General features: G+C 34.4%; 2 protein-coding genes across 2 annotated transcripts in view; one reads left to right on the top strand and one right to left on the bottom strand.

The window, feature by feature from the left end:
* LOC145686348 (arrestin domain-containing protein 3-like) overlaps positions 1–22,724 on the bottom strand; it is a 510,445-nt gene that overhangs the window by 368,519 nt on the left and 119,202 nt on the right. The gene's annotated exons all lie outside the window — the stretch shown is intronic.
* Positions 17,275–20,537, top strand: LOC145684758 (uncharacterized protein F54H12.2-like). Its single transcript, XM_081757131.1, has 2 exons — positions 17,275–19,624; positions 20,295–20,537. The coding sequence occupies exon 1, from the start codon at positions 18,312–18,314 to the stop codon at positions 19,620–19,622; it is 1,311 nt and encodes a 436-aa protein (XP_081613257.1). The 5' UTR covers positions 17,275–18,311; the 3' UTR covers positions 19,623–19,624; positions 20,295–20,537.

The raw sequence follows: 22,724 nt of genomic DNA on the forward strand, positions 1-22,724 counted from the left end.
CACACGCACATTTGGTTCATAGCAATTATATGCTATAGCAGCTTCAACTTCGCTTATATACTCATTAGAAACACCATGACCTAAACGGTTCAAGAGTCTTACAACTTCAGATGATCCAGTGAGTTGACTAACTGTCCATGTAAACGATAGTGTTTTTGGAAGCACTAAATTCCCATCTGATGCTGAAAATCCGATATCCCAAGCCACACTAAGTACTAGACGATGTACAACTGGTCCAACATGTACCCTCTTAGTTTCGCAATCGACCATTCGGCTGGTACTACCAGATACAATCCAAGATATCTTATTGAATAAAGATGAAAGTATAAACACACCATCTTCACAGATGTCAGTGGATGTTGGTGGCCACGATAATTTGGACTGAACTTGTAATATCTCATATCGGATTCTGCGGCAGCATTCATAGAGCTGGAGTGAATTATCATCACCACTCCTGCTTCGATGGCATCACCAGTGGAAATGTGAGTAGAATACAACATTTCACAGTGAGAAACAGTCTTGTGAGTTGGTTTCCAAAAATATATTTCATCACCAAAATATGCCTTAATTTTGTTCTTCATACAAGTACTTTGAACTCTAGTCAACATAGAACCTTTTTGTAACAATTTAGTCATACCGGTATTCATGGCTGTAGAATAATACGCCATGACTACCGAAAGTTTCTGTGCTTCATTATTTTGAATGACTTTGTCTTCTAGTACTTTAAACTGCTAACAGGACTTTGAAAGAACGTAACAAGAACTTTGAAAGCACGCACTGTTTTTGTAGCATGATAATATATATCTTATGTCTTCGGAGTTGTTTTCACTGCTATCAATAACAAAATTCTGTTTTATTTTTAAAAACATGCAAAGTAGATCTCATCATAATCAAAGGTCACAAAATTCAACACTTTGTTCTATTTAAAATGTGGCACTTTCTTTAGTTTCAAAGATAGGGAAATAATATTATTATCGTTGGAAAGGCGAGATTCCACTCTATAATGTTTACTTTGGCAATAACGAGGCAATTTTCCATATCTCTTTTTGTTTCAAAGTTATCCGCCATGAAACAAGCTTAAATAAACGAAGAAACTTACATTTTGTAGATAAAAGTCGTCATATTTAAAGATAGCGGCACTATATAAGAGTTAAGCTTACTCAAATAACTTTTAGTACTCTTTGCCTTTAATTTTACAACAGAACGAAGTTTCTATCTTCATTCTGTGATGAGATATAACTATTTAAGTATAAATGGGCGTGTTCGCGCAACCGCCATATTGGTGACGTTATTTTAGGAGTGAATAGACACTTTTACAGGATGGTAACATACTAATTCCCCTGGGACATGTTGTTTTGCACCATTTGCCCCCATTCAGCCCAGAACCTAAAACGGCTGTAATGTACCATTGCAGTTGAGAGTAATGGCCACTTTTTTTAAAATTCGATTTCGGTTTAATTACACGATGTATTTATCCTCTTTACTTCAAATTAAATGTAATAAATCGAAAGGTCTCATTAAGAATCATATCTTCACGGAATAACATATTTATTTATATTTTGATTAATTGTAAATTCAATTTTCGCATATACAAGTTGAATAGTTACAAGGTTTACCATTCTGACGTCACACCGAAACATAGTTCCGCCATTGGATATAAATTTTCTTAGTTTCGGACCAATGTAGTATTTGGCCAGGTAACTAAACCTTCCCTCACCTAGAGATGTGGGTCGGGTAAATACCCAGTGGGTAGGTAAATAAAAATGGGTATTTACCCGTTTATTTACCCCTTTTGTATTTACCTACCCAAAAAACGGGTATTTTCCGGAAGTTCAATTATTTGAAGTTTTAAGAATTGTTAACCATACCGGTGACTTTTTCTAATATTTTGGGGTTTGTCAAGCGTGTTTTCTCATTCATTCACTATAAATATGCAAAATAATAACCAATTGACCTCGTTCATGTGCTGTGCGGGTTTGCAGGCATTTTGACCATGGCCCACCCGCGATACAATTTTGACTATTATATTTTATTCTAGGTTACAACGACATCTAAAATCTATTTTTTTTTATATTTTTCTCGAAGAATTTCATAGGTAAAGAGATCAAAATACTGAATCGAGTGTTTAGAAAGGGGGAAATGGTGGGGATGAGCTGTTACAATTTTCAGACGAAGCCCTCGTGTACACCTATACATGCATCTAAGTTTGAGCAACATCGATCAAGCCAATCTTGAGAAATAATTAACTTTATTCACGAACATTGCTCACGAACAAATCAGAGTTGAAACATGAGAAATTAATGTCTCCTGGAGGTACCTACCTTACTACCCTCTTGTCGTCTCAAGATTGATCTCGGGCAATTTTACTATGCTTCTCCACCTATGCCCTTTCTTCATCAAGGTGTGAACGGCTTTTACACTTGGATTAGTTTCGCCAAGACTTAAATAATTAAGAAATCGTAGTATGACTTCAAGCCTTACGTTGTCCAAACATAGAAATCGTATATAAACCCTCTTTGTTAAATCCTTGGGAGATAGCCCCAGTTTTAAAAGTAAAGTCTGCGATACGCCGCCGATTCTCAAGAACCCTATCAAGTTATTGTGTATTTTCATTTGAGAACACTTGTTTTGAGACTCTTTCAATCCAACAATTTTTCCCGAAATGTGCAATTTTGAAATTTTAAAATTCTCATAAATGTTTCACAGACAACTCAGACAACCGTCATACGAATAAAAGATAAACGAAAGCTGGATCATGTATCTAAAGCATTACATATCAGAGGCTACAACTAATTGAATAAAGATGACCAAAATTATCAAAATCTTTCCGAGTCGAACATTATAGAGGTTCAAGTTAATCATGAAAAGATGGTATCTTATCTCTACTAGTTTCAAACTTAAAAGAACATTTTGGAGTAATTTTAAGGATAGGAGAAAGTGAGTTTGATATAGTAGGTATAGTCGCATTTATTATACGAAAAAATACATCAATTTCCATAAAATATACAGGCTTTCCTTGACTCCTTATTGCTCCTTAGGTTCAACGTTACTATTTCGGATTTTTGATAGAATCTTCATATTGATGTTTCTTAAAACAAATGCCGACGTATGGAACCTTAATGAAGTCTTACAGGAAGCGTTGAAGAAAAGCATTGCCAAAGCGATCTTCGTTAGTGGGTGTCCCCTGTCACTTGTTGATTACCCTTTGTGGATTGATTTTTTTAAAAAAGGAAATTCGTCCTTCGTATTCTCTCTCATCAAGGTATCGCCTGGCTACGAGTTACTGGGATGCTCAACACAGTCAAATGCAAGAGGAAGTTAAAATGAAGTTAGAGGAATCAAGAAACCTATATTTATAGTGTGGCGGTTGGAGTAACTTAAGAAATGAATCTATCAGTTATTTCGTCGTTTTAAAGCCTGAATCTGTTTTTGTTGATTTCGCGTTGTCGAAAGAAAATAAACACGATGCACATTAGTTGTCTGAAGAGATTATTAATGTTCTGTAAAAACATAACCCTGAAAATTTTTTAATAATCATAGAAGACAACTCGTCCATCATGAGAGCAGTTTTTAAATTAGTAAAACAGAAGTATCCTAGTATAGTATCTTCGGGTTGTCTTGTTCATCTTCTCCATTTGCTTTGTTCTGACATCATCGGATTTCCATCAGTAAAGACATTACTGGGAAGTGTAATTAATGTTGTTAAAACAATCAAACATAGCCATCACCTGCAAACACTATTTACACAAAACTCAAGGGAGAAAAGGGTTATAATTTCGTTAAAGTTGCCTGAAAAAACAAGATGAGGAAACCATTCACAATGCTTCCAAAGTATGCTTGTCAATAAAACCGGGCTTCAGACGCTCGCGTGAGAGAGGAATCATTACCTTCAGAAATTAAGAAAATACTTCTTGATGATGTATTCTGGATTTGTATTGAAAACCTTGTGGCCATTTTGAAACCTATAGTGGATTTGATTAATTGCTTCGAGTAAAATTAGTATCAGATATACACTTTGCACTCAAAATTCCAGAGTCTTCATCTAACTTTGACAGAACAGTAGTAGATGTACCCCACTTGGCACGGCTGAGTCAGCGAAATTTGATCCTGTTTTCCTGGAATTGGTAGGCAAGTTTCGACAAGCCTTTAGTTGCTATGTTCATAGCCTTTTACGGGTAGTACAGAAGCGCGTGGGAAAATTTTGGTTTATTTGAATCCCCGTTACCCCCTACTCCTCTTTAGTTGCTATGTTCATAGCACCTGGAATTGGGAGGCAAGTTTCGACAAGCCTTTAGTTGCTATGTTCATAGCCTTTTACGGATAGCACAGAAGTTATCATGATCGAAGCTCCCCAATTGATAGTCCTATCAGTTATCATGATCGAAGTTTTCCAATTGATTGATTGATTTTTGCTTTTCGTTATGTATTGAATAGCTAGATGCTCTTGGCCTTCATAGTCTTGGATGCTCATACTGTTGAACGGATCAGAGTCCTATCAGTTATCATGATCGAAGCTTCCCAATTGATTGATTGATTAATTTTTTGTCTTCAAAGAGCATAAGCGATTAAGCCCCTTGGTCCTATTTCCACGAGATGTCTGGAGAATATGAGCTGAAAGCATGATATTCAAATGATCGAAGCTTCTCAGGAGATTGTATGAAATTGGTCTTAGTTGCTAAGGTAAATATTATATTATATGTCATGATTTTTTTAATACGTGGAATTAGACACATTATATGAGTCTCAGAACGAAACACATACCCATGCAAAATCGTGCTGCTTAGCCCCTCCCCCGCTCAGCCCTATTCCCACAAAGTGTCTGTAGAAGACGTGATATTCAAATGATCAAAGCTTCTCACGAAATTGACTTAGTTGCTAAGGTAAATATTGTATTTCAGAAATTTTTTTTAAAGACATGAGAAAAGAAACCATATATGAGTCCCATAACGAAACACATACCTATACACTTCTCCCCAGACCTCCTGCGAATGGATTCTAATAACGGTAGCTTCTCATAGCATATCATATTGTAGAATGTGAAATGTGTTATATGAATATTCACATGATGTCTGTTATGAAAACTAATTAAAATCACTTATGTAGAGAAATTAAAGATCAGATTATGCCAAATGAATTTGCTGCTAAGTCGTGACGAGAAATTGCAATATAATATATTCCCATAGCAGAAAAAACTACGTTAACGAAATTTAGAATTGAAATACAGTCCCATATAGAGACCTGTGTAAACAAAATGAAACATGACTTTCTCAAGTCTTGATGTGAAAGATATTATCTTATGCATTGAAATCGTAACGAGATATGTTTTCGATTATGGTCGTCATGATCGAACTTGTTGAAACATGTTTCTCTAAGACAAACACGTGTGTGTGTGTGTGTGTGTGTGTATGTATGTGTATACAGAGAACATTTGTGATTCAGAGTTAGAAGAGTAAAGTGTGTGTCGATCCTCTTCCACGTAAAAACTTTCACTTCATATTTGTAATAGTGAGTGAGTGTGTATGTGTCTTTGTACGTGGTTGATCCGTTGGATGCCTAAAGCTGAGAATAAGTGTTATCATCAGACTTATTAAAATAGGTAAGTAAAAAAATATATTATTAAAAATATTACGGTCTATGATTATTCCTGAAAGAATAAAACAATATGTTAGGTTTTCATTTAAGATAAGATGAAATTCTTGAATGTTTTCTGACGTACATTGCAATTAGATAGCAGTTGACGACATATATGTGAATGTCTGTTTTGCTAGTCTCTTTCTTCCTCTGTTTTGTTAGTACATTGAACTACATCTTAAAATGGCTTAGTTTCAAGAGCAGCAGATAAGATGCCATTGTCAAATGTTTTGATGATACGTACTACAACGAGATAACAAGACTGCCCTAGTTAAAAACACATAAGTGAATTTCTATGATGCTTCTAAGAAAAATGATAAGATGGAATTCTTGAATGTTTTCTGGCTCGCATTGCAATTGACGCAAGAAGTGTCTGTAGACTTGGTATTTTAATTTTGATAATATGATGTATACGTCTGTCTTTCTGTCTGTAAATGAAAATCTTTTAAACAATGAAGAGTTTTACGTCCAACAATAAAACCAACAAGGTCTGTCTGTCTTTCTATGTCGGCTATGCTAATGGAGGCGATGGTGATGAGTTGAGTTGATTTTAGTTCAGCGTCCCTTTCAACAGCAAGGCTATATGAGACGTGGACCTACTGATTATCGTGGAATCTGAACCACTAAGTTTTACGTCTTACAGTTATGACGACTATGCTAATGCAGGCGGTGATGATGAATTGTTGAGTTGAGTTGATTTTAGTTTAGCGTCCCTTTCAGCAGCGAGGCTATATGAGACGTGGACCTACTGATTAACGTGGAATCCGAATCACATGAGCTCCCGCCTGGACGGTGGTGATGAGAAATGAATGAATGAAATGTTGCATTAAATTCACGTACACGGTGTTTGTCCATCGAGTTTTACGTCCTACGGTTACGTCTACTAGGCTAATGAAGATGAGGTGATAATGAAAAAATGAATGAAATGATGTAATGAAGAAAGTGGAAGGAAACTGATGAACTCCGAAGGGAAATCCACGCATATGATGTTTGTCCACCACAAAGTTCATAGGGCACGAACTGGGATCGAATCAGGGACCCAAGCACTTGAGGTGAACGCTCTACCACTGAGCCACCGTGCCCTCTGGAACGTAAAAATGAAATGATAAGGACGGTTTTCCGGGGACAGTGAATAGCATCTTTTCGTTAAGTTGTAAAGGAAGCAGGGAATTTGTGGTCGCTAAAATTAATGACAAGTATATAGAAAAAAAAGACGTGATTTGAACACGGTACCTCATGCACCAGAGGTGAACACTCTACCACTGAGGCACTGAAGTTAATTTCATAATTTTCTAATGTTAATAAGAGTGAAATCTAACGTTAAATACACATACACAAGTCAACGAACTGAGAGAGAGTTTCTGTATCTGCAATGTCTACTTGCAAAGAGCAGAAAAATAAGATAACAGAACATGTTTTGTATTTCAATGTTGTTCTCCAGCTGTCGCGTCAACATTATCTTAGGTCATGGTTTCAGACAACACGAAGCGAAGATATGTATGTGTGTGTGTGTGTTTTAGGTAATATTAAAACAGTGTTTGAGATCTAAAACTTGACAAAACTAGTGTTGCTTATACATCTCGGATGTCGATACTCATGTACACATGATGTTGATTGATTTTTGAGTTTAACGTTCCGTTCAGCAGCGAGGCTATATGCATCACAAAGTTCACACGACGAAAGTTAGGATTGAACCAGAGACCCCAATCACAGAAGGTGAACGCTTTACCACTGATCCACAGAACCCCACGATTTCATCATGGGGCACAAATCTTCAAGTTAAAACAATTGACTATTCTCAAATAAGAGAACATTTCTTCATTTCTTTAAGTGGATCTAGGAAGTTGAACTTTATACAGTTTTCTCCATATTATAGTCTAAGCTGTATGTGATATTACTTTAAAAGGACGAAAGTAGTTAAAATATTCCCTATTATTATCATCAATTTCTTGTAAAATGCTCAGAATCCCGTCATAGAATTCGTATACTAGCTATGTACACAGGCGTGCATTAAGAAATTTTTTGTTGGGAGAGGTCCAAGCTTTGGGCGACGGGGCTCAAACACTACAAACCTCTGTGTAGTATTGAACGCGTATTATTTTGCACTCGAAAAGACAATAAGTACTTGTAAAATACTTTCATCTATATTGTCATAGCGTCCCTTTCAGCATCGAGGCTATATGAGACGTGGACACTAAATCACCAAGGTCCCCTATCGCATCACAAGTGAACGCTTTACCACTGATTCACCGAGTCCCCTTAGATCAAAGTACAGTACTCATGTAATAATATTATCTAACATAAAGTTTACTTGTCGAGGGGCTCCCTGGGGGTAATATTCATACACGTAAAATATTTTAAAATAAACAATATTAGTACCGATTCCATAGTTTTCGAAGGTGTTGTATTCAATAAAGACACTTTGAAAATAGTAACATGACATCTAAGGGGTAAAAAAAGTGGTGAGCTCACGGGGTCTCCCTAGGGGGTAATATTCATACACGTAAAATATTTTAAAATAAACAATATTAGTACCGATTCCATAGTTTTCGAAGGTGTTGTATTCAATAAAGACACTTTGAAAATAGTAACATGACATCTAAGGGGTAAAAAAAGTGATGAGCTCACGGGGGGTGATATTCATACACGTAAAATAATTTAAAATAAACAGTATTAGTTTCGATTCCATAGTTTTCGAAGATGTTGTATTCAATAAAGACACTTTGAAATCAGTAACGTGACATCTAAGGGGTAAAAAGTGTTGAGCTCCCGGGGGTGATATTCATACACGTAAAATAAACAACATTAGTATCGATTCTATAGTTTTCGAAGGTGTTGTATTCAATAAAGTCACTTTGAAATCAGTAACATGACATCTAAGGGGTAAAAAGTTGTGGGATCCCCGGGGTGGTATTCTTACACGTAAAAAATAATATAAAATAAACAATATTAGTATGGATTCCATAGTTTTCCTAGTGTTGATTCCATATCGTGACAGGATTCCAATCTGTGACTTCCCGTGCACTAAAGATGAACGCTGTATCACGTAAGAAAAAGAGATGAAATCTTTTAGTTTAAAATGTCTTCCATCCCTCATTCACACGTTAAGGGGAGCATATGAATAAGACACATGTAGGAACGGTTTTCCGGGGAAAGTCAATAGCATCTTTTCGTTAAGTTGTAAAGAAGATAGCATTGAATTTGTGGTCGCTAAAATTAATGACAGTATAAAAGAAAGACATGTAGAGAGGAGGAGGAGGAGGAAATATGGATTTCGCGTTCACTAAAATTAACGATAAAATTCTAAAACAGAATAAGTATAAAAGGCCGTGTAATCTACATATCTTCATTAGTTAATACATTTGAAAGAGATTGTGAGCATACATTTGTTTCACTCCTCATTCCGTGGAATAGGAAGAAAAGTTAAAAATATTTAAAAGGTATGATGAGAGATTATTTCATTGACATTATAAAGTTCTGTCTTATATAGTATATATTTATATATCTAATATATATTGATTTATAAGTAACAAAATTCATTTCTTTTTTATTTTAGGTTGCATACAAATAAAGATAAGTGTAATCCTTTTTCCTATTCCTGTTGATATTATTATTATTCCTTTTAATTACTTATATATTACATTTTTACTTATTCGTATATTCTTTTAAACACTTATATATCCTTTCAAAATATTTATATACATATATATATATATATATATTCCATTTAAATAAGATTTATATATCCTATTATATATCATATTCATATACCGTTTACACATATTGCATTACGTATATATACATCTGAGGAAGAAAAATGGCAAAAGAGAGTACGCAAGATTTACTGAAGGAGATTACGGTCTTCATTAATGACATTGAAGAAGAAGAAGAAGAAGAGGTAGTGGGCGTAAATAACGAAACGCAAGTTCTTTTAAGTGAAATAAATGCCATAATCGGGATAGAAGAAGAAGAAGAAGAAGAAATGCAAGAAGAAGAAGAAGAAGAAGAAGACGCAAAAGAAGAAATGGAAATAGATCATCATGAAAAAATGCAAGAAGAAGAAGCCGGAGAAGAACAAATGAAAATAGAAGAAGCAGCAACAGAAGAAGAAGAAGAAAGAGAAACTATTGAAATTCAAATTCCAGTAGAAAAAGAAGAAGAATATGATGAAGAAGAACTATTACAAATATTGAACAGTGCTAGCAATAGAACGATAACAGAAGAAGCATCAGGCCGTATTAAAGAAATTATAAAGTGGTTACAAGAAGGAACAGAAGAAGACGTCGAAGAAAGGAGAAATGAAGAAGAGCTGCTAAATCTCACGTTTTCCCAAATAATAGGAGAGGATTACAATAAGGAAGAGATGAAGATAGAAGAAGAAGATGATAAGTTTTACACGAATGAACTAGAAAATTGGATTAACAATTTGTTTCCCGACCCCAGAAAAGAAGAAGAAGAAGTAATATATCCCTCAATTATGGAAATATTAGCAGAGGCTAGTGTAGAACACGAAGAAATGGAAGTCGATTTAGACGACATAGAAAAAAGAATGGACGAATTGCTAGCCGTATTTCAAGCACAACGAAATTCAAATATACAAGTAGGATTCGGAAATAACAACCGTAATGATGGACACAATAGATTTCATATAATAGAAGAACGAAGAAGACAATACAGAAGATACAATATGGAGGGTAGAATGCTACGATTCCGTCTAGCCCCCGTACGTGCAGATGAAAACCCTTTTACGGCAATTGAAGCAAGTCTACGGGCACTAATAGATTATTTGCTACGTAATGTGGACCAGCATGATTACGTAGGAATAACAATTACAAATGAGAGAGAAGGACACCGCCCTTTTTGGTTGTCATTCAGAGAAGCAAGAAATCTCTCAGCAGAAGTTCTATGGATAAGTTATGAGAAAGTACTGCAAAGTAATGCGGCTTTTCTTATAAATGAAGATTGCATCGTGAATTTCCATCATGTGCGCATGCCAAGAGGCCAAGGTCGTTTGAAACAACATGTTATGAATACCGACGATTATGTAAAGGCAAAACGTGGTATTATCACAATTAAGAACACAGGTACAAGATGTTTAGCGTATGCAATCGTCGTTGCCATAGGACTGAAAAAATACAAGGGAAGAAATCAAACTGAATATAATAGATATGTAAATCATCAAAGTAAATATATCATAGAAAAAGAAGCAGAAGATCTGTGTGAAGCTGCCAATGTAGATCTTAGTCATGGTGGTGGAATTCCTGAAATTCGTAAATTTCAGGAATATTTAAAGGATTATAAAATTACAGTGTATAGGGGCTTTTCAGGAAGTGATGTTATGTTTGAAGCTCCACCAAGTGATAACGAGAGAACTGCTTTAAATTTACTGTTCATAAATAACCACTACAACGTCATTGAAAGCTTGACAGCATGTTTTAGCTGTAAGTTTTATTGCGAAAGCTGTCATAAGAAATATGAAAAGAAGCATGCACATTTGAAACATTGTACAGCTGTATGTTTTCGTTGTCATCAGAAGCCACCATGTGACTTTAAAGAAACCCATATTACTTGCAATGAATGTAATCGAGAATTTTATGGCCAGTCATGCTATGACTATCACAAGTCAGCGCCGTATCAAAATGGAAAGCCTTTATGTTCCATTGTGAAATGTTGTGCCCAGTGTTTGAAAATTTATGTAGTAAAAGAGAAAGGTTCTCACGTATGTGGAGAAACTTATTGCAACATTTGCTATGCTATAGTACCACCCAATCATGAATGTTACATGAAAGTGAATGAAAGAAGAAAATCGAAAAAAGCCAATGAAAAAATCATCGTGGAGAAGAAAGCTATGATTCTGTTTTATGATATTGAATGCACACAAGATACGAAAATAGAAGAGGAGGGCGCAAACATATATGAACACATACCTAATGTCTTGGTTAGTCAACATGTATGTTACCAATGTTATGAAGATAACAACATCAAGAATGATTGTGTCATTTGTGGAAAGCGAGAAAATATTTTTGACGGAGAAAATGTAATAGAAGATTTTCTAAAACATCTTCAACAACGTCGACCAAACATTAAATCAGTAACCTGTGTTGCCCATAACTCAAAGGGATATGACGCACATTTCATCATTAAGACCATGGTTGAGAAGATGAATTGGACTCCAGAAGTAATCATGAATGGAGCAAAAATTCTCTCTCTTAAAATAGGAAACGTAACCTTCATCGATTCACTAAGCTTTCTTCCTATGCCCTTAAGTAAATTAAGTGGTGCATTTGGTCTTCAATCGTGCAAAGGATATTTCCCACACTTCTTTAATCGACGTGAGAACCAAACCTATGAAGGGCCGCTTCCAGACATTAAATATTATGGAGCAGATACTATGAAAGTAGACGAAAGACGCAAGTTTCTCCAATGGTATACCGAACATCAAAACGACACCTTTAAAATGAAAGAAGAACTCATCAAGTATTGTGTACAGGATGTCGAGGTATTACGTCAAGCCTGTATTTCATTTATGAATACATTTGAATCTGAAACTAATGTCAATCCCTTACTTGAATGTATTACAATTGCCAGTGCATGTAATTTGGTATATCGTAGAAATTTCTTAAAGGAAAATACAATTGGTATCATACCAAAGAACGGATATCGATGGAGAGATGTACAATCAGTTGAAGCAGTACAATGGATAGCTTGGGAAGAAAAAACCAGAAACATCCAAATTACCAATGCTGCACGTAGTAAGGAAAAACGAATAGCCTCAATGAAAGTAGATGGTGTATGGACAGATCCCAACACAGGAAGAATACACGTTTGGGAGTATGAAGGCGATTTCACACATGGTTGTATCTACTGCTACCCTAACGACAGAGATAAACCCATCTATAACAATGCTACAGATACCATGGAATTTCGATATGAAGCAACAAAGAAGAAAATCCAAAAATTAAAAGATTTTGGGTGTGAAGTGCATGAAATATGGGGTTGTGAATTTAAAAAACAATTGGCAGGAAATGAAGAGATGAAGAAGTATGTTAGTAATCATCCGTATACAAAGAAAACACCATTAAAACCTCGTGACGCTTTTTATGGAGGACGTGTGAATGCCATACGTTTGTATCATAAAGCACAAGAATCTGAAGGAGAGACCATAAAATACAAAGATGTTATTTCATTGTACCCATTTATCTCTAAGACTAAGAAGTTTCCAATTCGTCATCCTACTATCTACCTGCCTGGAGATTCAAATATCCCCACCATTGAAGAAGTAGAAGGATTAGTTAAGCTCAGTATTTTGCCTCCAAAACAACTGTTTCATCCTGTACTCCCTTATAAATCAAATGATAGATTGATGTTTCCACTCTGCCGTACATGTTGTGATGAATTAAACCAAGCACCTTGTAATCACAACGATGAAGACCGAGTGCTACATGGAACATGGGTAGCAGATGAAGTAAGAAAGGCATTAGAAAAAGGATACAAAATAATAGATATTCATGAAATATGGGCATATGACGTTGTTCAATATGATGAAAAAACAAAAAGTGGTGGCTTATTTGCAGAATACATAAACACCTTCCTGAAAGCAAAAACAGAAGCAAGTGGATGGCCAGCATGGTGTGAAACAGATGAATTAAAGAAGAAGTACATTCAGCAATTTTATGAAAAGGAAGGAATACGTCTAGATGAGAACAAAATTAAACATAATCCAGCACTTAGAAGTTTAGCTAAATTAATGCTAAATTCATTTTGGGGAAAATTTGGTCAACGTGAGAACATGGGTCATGTCAGCATTATTAATGAACCCAAGGAATTATATGAAAAATTAACATCTCATGATATAGATGTTCATCAAATATTCCCAGTAAATGATGACATGTTATATGTATATTGGCAATACACCGATGACGTTCCTGTTTCACTACCAACAGTAAATGTTGTCATAGCCGCATACACAACAGCACAAGCAAGATTAGAATTGTACAAATATTTAGATCAGCTACAAGAAAGAGTATTATATTTTGATACTGATTCCGTCATTTATACGCAAAAACCTGGTGAAAGTACAATTCCAACTGGTGACTTTTTAGGCGATTTAACAAATGAAGTCCTCGAATATGGTAAAGAAGCCTATATTTCAGAATATGTATCGGCGGGCCCGAAGAATTACAGCTTACGTATTTTTGATCCCAGCACGAAGAAGGAGTTTCAAGTGTGCAAGATACGGGGCTTTTCATTAAACTATGAATCTTCAAAACACCTAAATTTTGATGTAATGAAGAAAATGATAGTAGATAATGAAGAGGATGCAGAAGAAGAGGAAGAATCTCGTTCCACGGAAGTAAAAATTACCAATGAGAAAAAAATTTGCCGCAGGAAAGACCATACTATCGTCAGCATGCCCGAAACAAAAATTTATAAGATAAATTATATTAAACGACGTAGAATACCAAATTCATATGATACTCTTCCATATGGCTACACTACTTCCAACAAAAGAAGAAGAGAAATGTAATAAGGCCCTTTATAAATATACGTATGAAGAAAGAATGATCATACTCTTTAACATGGACACGACGTGGAAACATCCCTTTTCATGTATTGTTGCCGGACCAAGTGGATGTGGAAAAACTTCCTTTGTAATACGTTTCCTGTCCAATTTACCACGTATGGTTAATACATCGTTTCGTCATATTTATTGGTACTATGCAGAATGGCAAAATGCATACAGAGAAATTTCGACAAAAGTACAATTTATTGAAGGATTACCTCAAACAAAAGACTTTTTACCTGAAACTGGACCACACCTTATTATTATTGATGATCAAATGTGTGAAGTGAACCGCAATATAGTTGATTTCTTTACAAAGGGTTCTCATCATAGAAATCTTAGTGTACTATTTATTACACAAAACATATTTCATCAGGGAAAAGGAAGCAGAGATATGAGTTTGAATTGTTCTTATCTCGTATTATTTAAAAATCCAAGAGATAAATCACAAATTAAACATTTGAGTTATCAATTAACTCCTGAGAATCCAAAATTTCTTCAAGAAAGTTTCAACGACGCAACAAAGTTACCATATGGATATTTCTTTATTGATTTAAAACAGGATACGCCAGATGAACTTCGTTTTCAAACAAATATCTTTCCTGATGATATTTATCATTACGTTTATGTTCCATCGAAATAGAAGAAGAAGATGTGTTTATAATGTTTGTTTTAAACTGTGTTTCTTCATTCTGACAATATGTCTCCAAGAGTAAAACACGGAGATCTTCTTCGTACGCTGAGCAAAGCAAATCCTAAATTACGTAAAGCTATATTGGCCAATGCAGACTCTTCAGTGATTCGAAGTATTTGCGAATGTTGTTATAATGTGTTAAAAGGGAATGTACCTCTTACAAAGACACAGAAAGCAAGATTAAAGCGATACAAGAGGACGCTTCGATATCTTGTGAAGAAAGGAAACTCCATCCAAAAGAAGAAGAAGCATTTATTAGTACAGCAGCAGGGTGGATTCCTACCGGCATTATTAGCTCCTATTTTAACTGGTGCATTATCAAGTTTACTATTCCGTTAGTACAATGGAACACGCAAAGAAGATGATTTTAGTTCCACCTGAAGTTCTGAATCGTATACAAACACCAACATCATCATCATCATCAGCCCTGGAGAAACGTGAATCTAATTTGGATCAAGAAATGCAAGAGATTTTACAGTTATCATCGCTTAGTGATGAAGAAAAGTGGAATCAGTATAACAATATTCTTCAAAAATATTTACATTTAATACGAAAACAAGAAGAACCTGTGACACTTTCAATTACGTCAACTAAATCAGAGAAGCCTGAAGTAGAAGAAGAAATATTATTATCCATACCCAAAATGTTTCGTAAAAGAGCTGAATTACTACTACATAGAATGAAACATGATGATAATATCACGTGGGATAATAAAGGAACTGTTTACATCAGAGGTGATAAACTAGAAGGATCTCACATTGTAGATTTAATTTCTGATGTGTCGCGACCCAGGAAACACACAAATCCACCGGGATGGGAGAAATTTTGTAATTATTTATCTTCTAATAACACACCTCAAGAACTTATTGGAAATCCAAAACGTTTGTCATATATTTTACGACGAACTAAAGCATCGCCAACAGCATCATCGTCAAGGGAAAAAATACCTCTGAAATCGTTTCCAGAAGACGACGAAGAAGCAGAAGAAGAAGAAGAAGAAAAGGAAAAAGTAATATCTCCTATAAGGAAAAGGAAACGTGCCTGTAAACGTCCAGTATGGTCAAGGTGGAAACCGTAAACAAACAGTTAAGCAAGATTTACTACAACCCTTCACATCCTGCCTCGTTTTCAACTGTTAAAAAATTGTGGATAGCTACAAAGAAGAAAATTCCTATACATTGTATAAGAAGATGGTTACTGCAACAAACAACATATACGTTACACAAACCTGTACGTCGTCGTTTTAAAAGAGATTTCTATGTAGTGAATAACATTGATGATGAGTGGGAAAGTGATATTAATGATCTTCAATCTCTTCATAAATTTAATGATGGATATCGTTATATTCTTACAGTGATAGATGTGTTCAGTCGATATGCATGGGCTGTGCCATTAAAATCTAAAAGTACAAATGATGTCTTAAAAGCATTGAAACTTGTGTTCAAAGACAGAAAACCAATTACATTCCGAACAGATAAAGGAAGTGAGTTTACTAATAAAACAATACAGAAGTACTTAGAGGACAATAAAATAAAACATATTACAACTAAAAATCCTGATATAAAAGCTAGTATTGTAGAACGTTTTAACAGAACTCTAAAAGAAAAAATGTGGAAGTATTTTACAAAGTATCAAACGTATAATTATTTAAATGTATTACCTCTTCTTGTGAAATCATACAATGAAGGTTATCATTCAAGTATAAAGATGTCACCTGCAAATGTTTCTCAAAATAACCTATTACAAGTATGGCATAATCAATATGATAATAAAATAAAGAAGAAGAAGAAGAAGAAGAATCCAAATTTCTCAAAACATCTTAAGATTGGTGATACAGTACGAATTAGTAAAACTAAACGTACATTTGATAAAGGATATATGCAAAATTGGACTTGGGAAATATTTAAAGTGAAGAAGATAATACCAAGAGATCCACCTGTTTATGAAATTGAAGATTTAAACAAGGAACCACTGGATGGATTATTTTACAGAGAGGAATTACAACCTGTGACGTTATCAAAGACATTTTACATAGATAAAATCATACGTACAAGAAGAAAAGGCAGCAGAAAAGAATATCTTGTTCATTGGAAAGGATATCCTTCTTCTTTCGATTCCTGGATACCTGCATCATCCGTAAAGAAGATCGAGAAGTACAATGGAACCTGATGGAGATTTTTACGTTACGCTTCCCAGTAATAGTTCTATGGAATATTTTCCTGACAACACCTTAACATCATACACTACGAAACTTCATCAAAGAATGGAATTCCATGAAAAGTGGGAAGTGGCTATTGTTGAAATTCATTATCCTCATTCAATATTAAATATTAATGACGAAAATAATAAAATTTTTTACAAACCTGCAAAAAGTGATGAATGGAAATTTATAACTATTCCTGTACGTTATTACACTGACATATCAGAATTGATAAAGATAATAAATACGTACAACAGATTCACAAATTTACATATTTCTTATACTCGTGAGAGTAATACCTGTTTTATACGACGTCTTCATAAAGACATAGATGTAGACGTTGCATTATCACCAAGTGTTAGTGCGATGTTGGGGTTTGATCCAAGCGTTGATTTGAAGGATATGCAACAAGGTCAAAGCATTCCAAATTTACGTTTAGGACTTCCATCTACAATGTATGTGTATTGTGATATAATTCAATCTGTATTTGTTGGAGATACAGTAGCACCATTATTACGTATCATAAATATGAATCCTGTGAATCATACATTTGGAAGTAGTGTTATAGAAATTTTTAATCCTCCACATTATGTGCCTATAGAGAAGATGCATTTTGAACACATCAAAATAGATATAAGAGATAGTACAGGCTCTCCACTGGCATTCACTTTCGGAACTGTATGCGTTAAACTACATTTTCGACCAGTGCGTCAACATCGACAAATATGAATAATCCATATTTACAATATTATCAAAAACAAGCTCTTTCTGGAACTGGAAACGTTTATGTTGGCTCCCCTTATCAAGTTGGACATGGTATTGGAAGTTTCCTTGGAGGATTATTTCGTTCTGTCATGCCACTAGTAAAACAAGGAGCTAAAACAGTAGGAAAGGAATTATTAAAATCTGGAGCAAACGTTATTACTGATGTCATCATCGACAATCAACCTATTAACGAATCCTTTCATCAACGAATGGGTGAAGCGAGATCCGTCTTGCAAGACAGAGCAAAAAATAAACTGAAATCTATGCTAGGATCTGGATATCAACGAAGGAAAAGAAGAATTACACATCATTCCATCTTTAACCCTTCACCATTACACATCATCAAGCGCAAGAAGAAGGAGAAGGGCAAGAGGAAACGTACACAGAAAACAAAGAAAAATCAGTCTTATAAGAAGAGGAAGTTATCACACGATATCTTTGATTAAATCATCACCATTATGGCTTTCTTACATCATCAATCCTGCGAGTGTGTAAAAAGTGAACTAGATATTTTTTCTACAAAACCAACGCAAACCAGTATATTGGATAATCATGTCGTTACATACAAACCAATCAGTTCACTAGCTGATAATGCTCCTATAGAGTTTGTCATCCCAGGAACAAGTGATGAATACATAGATCTACCACATACTCTTCTTTACATCGAAGCTCAAATCGTTAAGCCTGATGGATCGGCATTTGGTGAAAGTGATAAAGCTGTGGCTCCTATTAATGACTTTTTAAATTCTATGTTCAGTGAAGTGGAAGTGTATTTAAATAACAAACTGATTTCATTTCCATCTCATAATCATCCATATCGATCATACATTGAAAAACTGTTAAATTATGATGATTCTGCTAAAAATACTCATCTTCAATGTGCATTCTGGTTTCAAGATACTGCTGGACATATGGATGCAACATCTAGTGGTAATAAAGGATTTCAACAACGTTATGAATTAACAAAAAAAAGTGCAAAATTCGACATGCTTGGACATCTTCATTGTGATATTTTTAATCAAGATAAATTTTTAATCCAAGGAGTAGAATTACGTCTCAAGTTAATTCCTGCAAAGCCAAACTTTTGTCTCATCGCTAGTGATGCGTCTGTTGAAGCTAAAGTGAACATTTTAGACGCTGCTTTACATATTAAAAAGATTAATGTTAGTCCTACAATAAAACTAGCACATAACAAGCTTCTACAATCAACAACAGCCAAATATCCTCTCACAAGAGTGCAAATGAAGTCGTTCGTCATTCCAAAGGATCTTCAATCAAAAACAATAGATAATTTATTTATGGGAGTATTACCAACTCGAGTGATTGTGGCGTTTACACAAAATGATGCCTATACAGGAACAATAACTTCAAATCCATTTCATTTCAAACATTTTGACATCAATTTCTTCTCTCTATACATTGATGGAAAACCTGTACCTTCAAAACCATTACAACCAATTTTCGAAAACAACCTCTATGTTTCCTCATATCATACCTTATTCTGTGGATCAGGCATTCACTTTTCCAATCATGGCAACAATATTCCTCGCCTTGACTTTCCTCAAGGATACACTATCTTTGTTTTCGACATTACTCAAGATGGAGAAGCCAGCGCTGTGCAGCATTGGAATCTTATACGTCATGGGTGTGTTCGTCTGGAAGTTCATTTTACGAAGCCTCTACCAGCACCTATCTCCTGCATTGTGTATGGAGAATTCCAATCTCTCTTAGAAGTGGATCATCAGAGGAACATCATCATGGATTTTTAAAGGTACGTTATTTAAATATCATATCATATATGTACATGTCTGCATTTTTATACATGATGTCCTCTACACTAGATTTATTAAATGCTTTGCAAACAAATTCTTTATTTCACAATCATTTCGTTGGCGTATATGCAGCCAATGAATTACCAGCACATGTTCCACTACCTGCAGCTATCATCATAAATACAGATCCCTCGAACAAACTTGGCACACACTGGATTTCCGTATATATTCATACTGATGGCCGTGCCCACTACTTCGATACATTTGGATTTCCTCCATATGTAATGCATCATATTCAATTTCTACGTAGAAATTCCACTTCTTATACATTTAATAATAAACAAATTCAAAGTGTAAAATCATCCTTATGTGGGCATTATTCATATCTTTTCCTATGCTTCAAAGCTAAAGGAAAGTCCTTAAATGAATTTCATTACACTTTCTCATCAACTCCAGAAAAAAATGATCGTCGTTTGCTGTATTTACTTTTACAGGTAATCATGTCTTCATTCTTCTTCTTCGTTTGTTTTGATTACTTTCTTTTCATATTATTGCAGGTAGCCATTTCTTCTTCTTCTTTATTATAATGTGTTTGTATGTATTATTATTTGTTCATGATTATAGATAAAATAAATTTTAAGTTTGTTTTTCAATTTTTTTTCATTTCAGAGAGTAAAAGATCGTCATCGTGTGTATGGACATCATCTTCAATGTTCAGATTGACTTGTATCTACGTTTCATCATCAACATCAACAGCAGTAGTATCATCAGTGAACAGTATATGGCAGTTGTAAAGTTATCATCACACGAACAATGGAAAGAAAATCTAACGTTCTTTTAAAATGTACTATACTTACCGTCATTTTAATTGTGTAAATAGTTTCATCAGCAATAAACAATTTGTATTATTTTTTCTCTTTGAAAACAAATGTTTTATTTCTTATTTTCTCCGTTTCCTAATAAATAAATATGTTTTATGATCAGTTATGTAATTAAATACACATATCATAAAACATATTTTTAAGTCATTGAATTAAAGAATTTCATAGTGATTTAAAAAAAAAGATTCTAAAACTGATTTTTAATTCAATGATGTAATCATATAACTACATAATAATAATAATGAATTCAAATACTTAATCAGTTATTCTTTCGTAAATTAAATCAAGTATGTGAATTCAATATTATTATTATTATTATGATAGGACTTTTGTTTTTTAAAATTTTAATATTAATTATTTGAGTTCCTTTTTTAAAAATTAAAAAAAGTCTTATCATACTTAAGACAAAGTTGTATAATAATAATAATTTCAAATACTAATTTTTATTTTAACATTCATTTCAAGAATTTGAATTCATTATGATTATTATTATTATTATTATACGTATCACTTATAATATACGAGGAAAAAATATGTTAGGATTTTTTCTTATAAAAAATTTTAAAATCCTAACATATTGAGGTGTATGAAACGAACACAAAACACACACACAAATAAAACATTTCACTTTCCACTATATATATATTTTTATTACATTTGATATTACGTTGTTTCGTATACATGAAAAAACAAATCAATTTCTCCTTCTTTATGAAGAGTCGTTCACTTCATTGATACCCTCCGAAGGTTGAGTTTCGGTTTCCCCCCACCATGGCTGTGTCGATACACTATCAAATAAATCAGCCATTATTGAATCTATGAGTTTTTGTTTGCAAAATACTTTCATTTCCAATTTTAATCGTTCACCATCAATGTTCACATCACTGTTCTTATCAAGAGAGACACTTGGAAAACTGATGTTCATACCATTAATAATACTCTGTTCATCTACACAGGTATGGATTCCGGCAAGTCCTCTGCATGTAAGACACTGTAATTGTACATGATTACGAATAGTATCTGTACACAAGTCAAAATATTCACGTAGCACAACACTACAAACTTTACTGTTTTTCACAGCATGTTCAATACACGGTAATATTTCCAAGAAATAAAGCCAATCACTTGAAGATAAGTACACAGTGTTTCGAGGAGCATGAAGTGTTCCTTTCTTCTCTAACATCACTAATTTTTCACCCATTAGTTTTCGTACCACCAGTTCGTTTTTTCGACCAAGAGATTTTATAAATGTAATTTCCACTTGAGAATTTAAATAGTCCGTAACAAATGGGGTTAAATGTACAAGTTTCTCCCACTCTGCCAAATTTAACTCCACTCCAAACACAAGTCCTTTGCCAACACGAATCACTGGTTCAAATGTATCACTATCCAGTCCAATGCAAATTAATTTGGTTTTCATTGAATTAAGTCCATATTCAACATTTAACAAGTACTCTTTCTTGGTATCCATAGTTGACGCACAAGCACTCAAAGACATGTTACTTCAGTCGCTGGTCAGCACAGAATAACGACACTATGCATACAGATGACTGCGCATGCATGAAGAGGAGGGGCGAAGAGGAAAATTCATGTTTCATCTTGTTTGTACATGTCACCATACACTTACGATGTGTAAACCAGTTCAGTAAATTCAAGATCGTGCATGTTACGTCCAGATACATTAATCTTCATTCCTTTATATATTAAACAGACATTTCCACTTTGTAAATACGTTAATAATGCACCATTATCTGCTTCCAATTTTTCAGTACAACGTCCAGGTAAAATCACTTTTTCACCTCCTTCAAATGTCACACAGGCCTTCCTACCATATACCGTTGTAATTATCTCACAGTTTACAATACGAAATGGTACTCCAATCTCCAAATCTCGCATTTTTGTAAAGGGTACCATTGATGGCTTATTAAGCTTATCTAATAAACTCATTGACGATGACATCTTTAAAATTTTTGACGTTTCTTCCTTTGCAACAGCTGCTAACAGAATGATCTACACAAGCACATACGTTCCGCTTACGCTCTTCGCAGGAGGGGTGAGGGGTTTGGGGATTCAAATTATTAACCAATAAACGACAAGAACACGAAAATTCATGTTTTATCTTGTTTTCTACATCTAGCAGGTGTCCAAGACTATGAGCATAGCAACAGCAAACCAGCATTTTCCCACGGGGCTTCTGTGGTAACCGTAAAAGGCTATG

The sequence above is a fragment of the Thermobia domestica genome, chromosome 5, assembly GCF_964235325.1.
Source record: "Thermobia domestica chromosome 5, izTheDome1.hap1.1, whole genome shotgun sequence".
NCBI classification, from domain to species: Eukaryota; Metazoa; Arthropoda; class Insecta; order Zygentoma; family Lepismatidae; genus Thermobia; species Thermobia domestica.

Coding starts and splice junctions, on each gene's coding strand:
- LOC145684758 (XM_081757131.1), top strand. CDS start 18,312: ATGGCTTTCTTACATCATCAATCCTGCGAGTGTGTAAAAAGTGAACTA.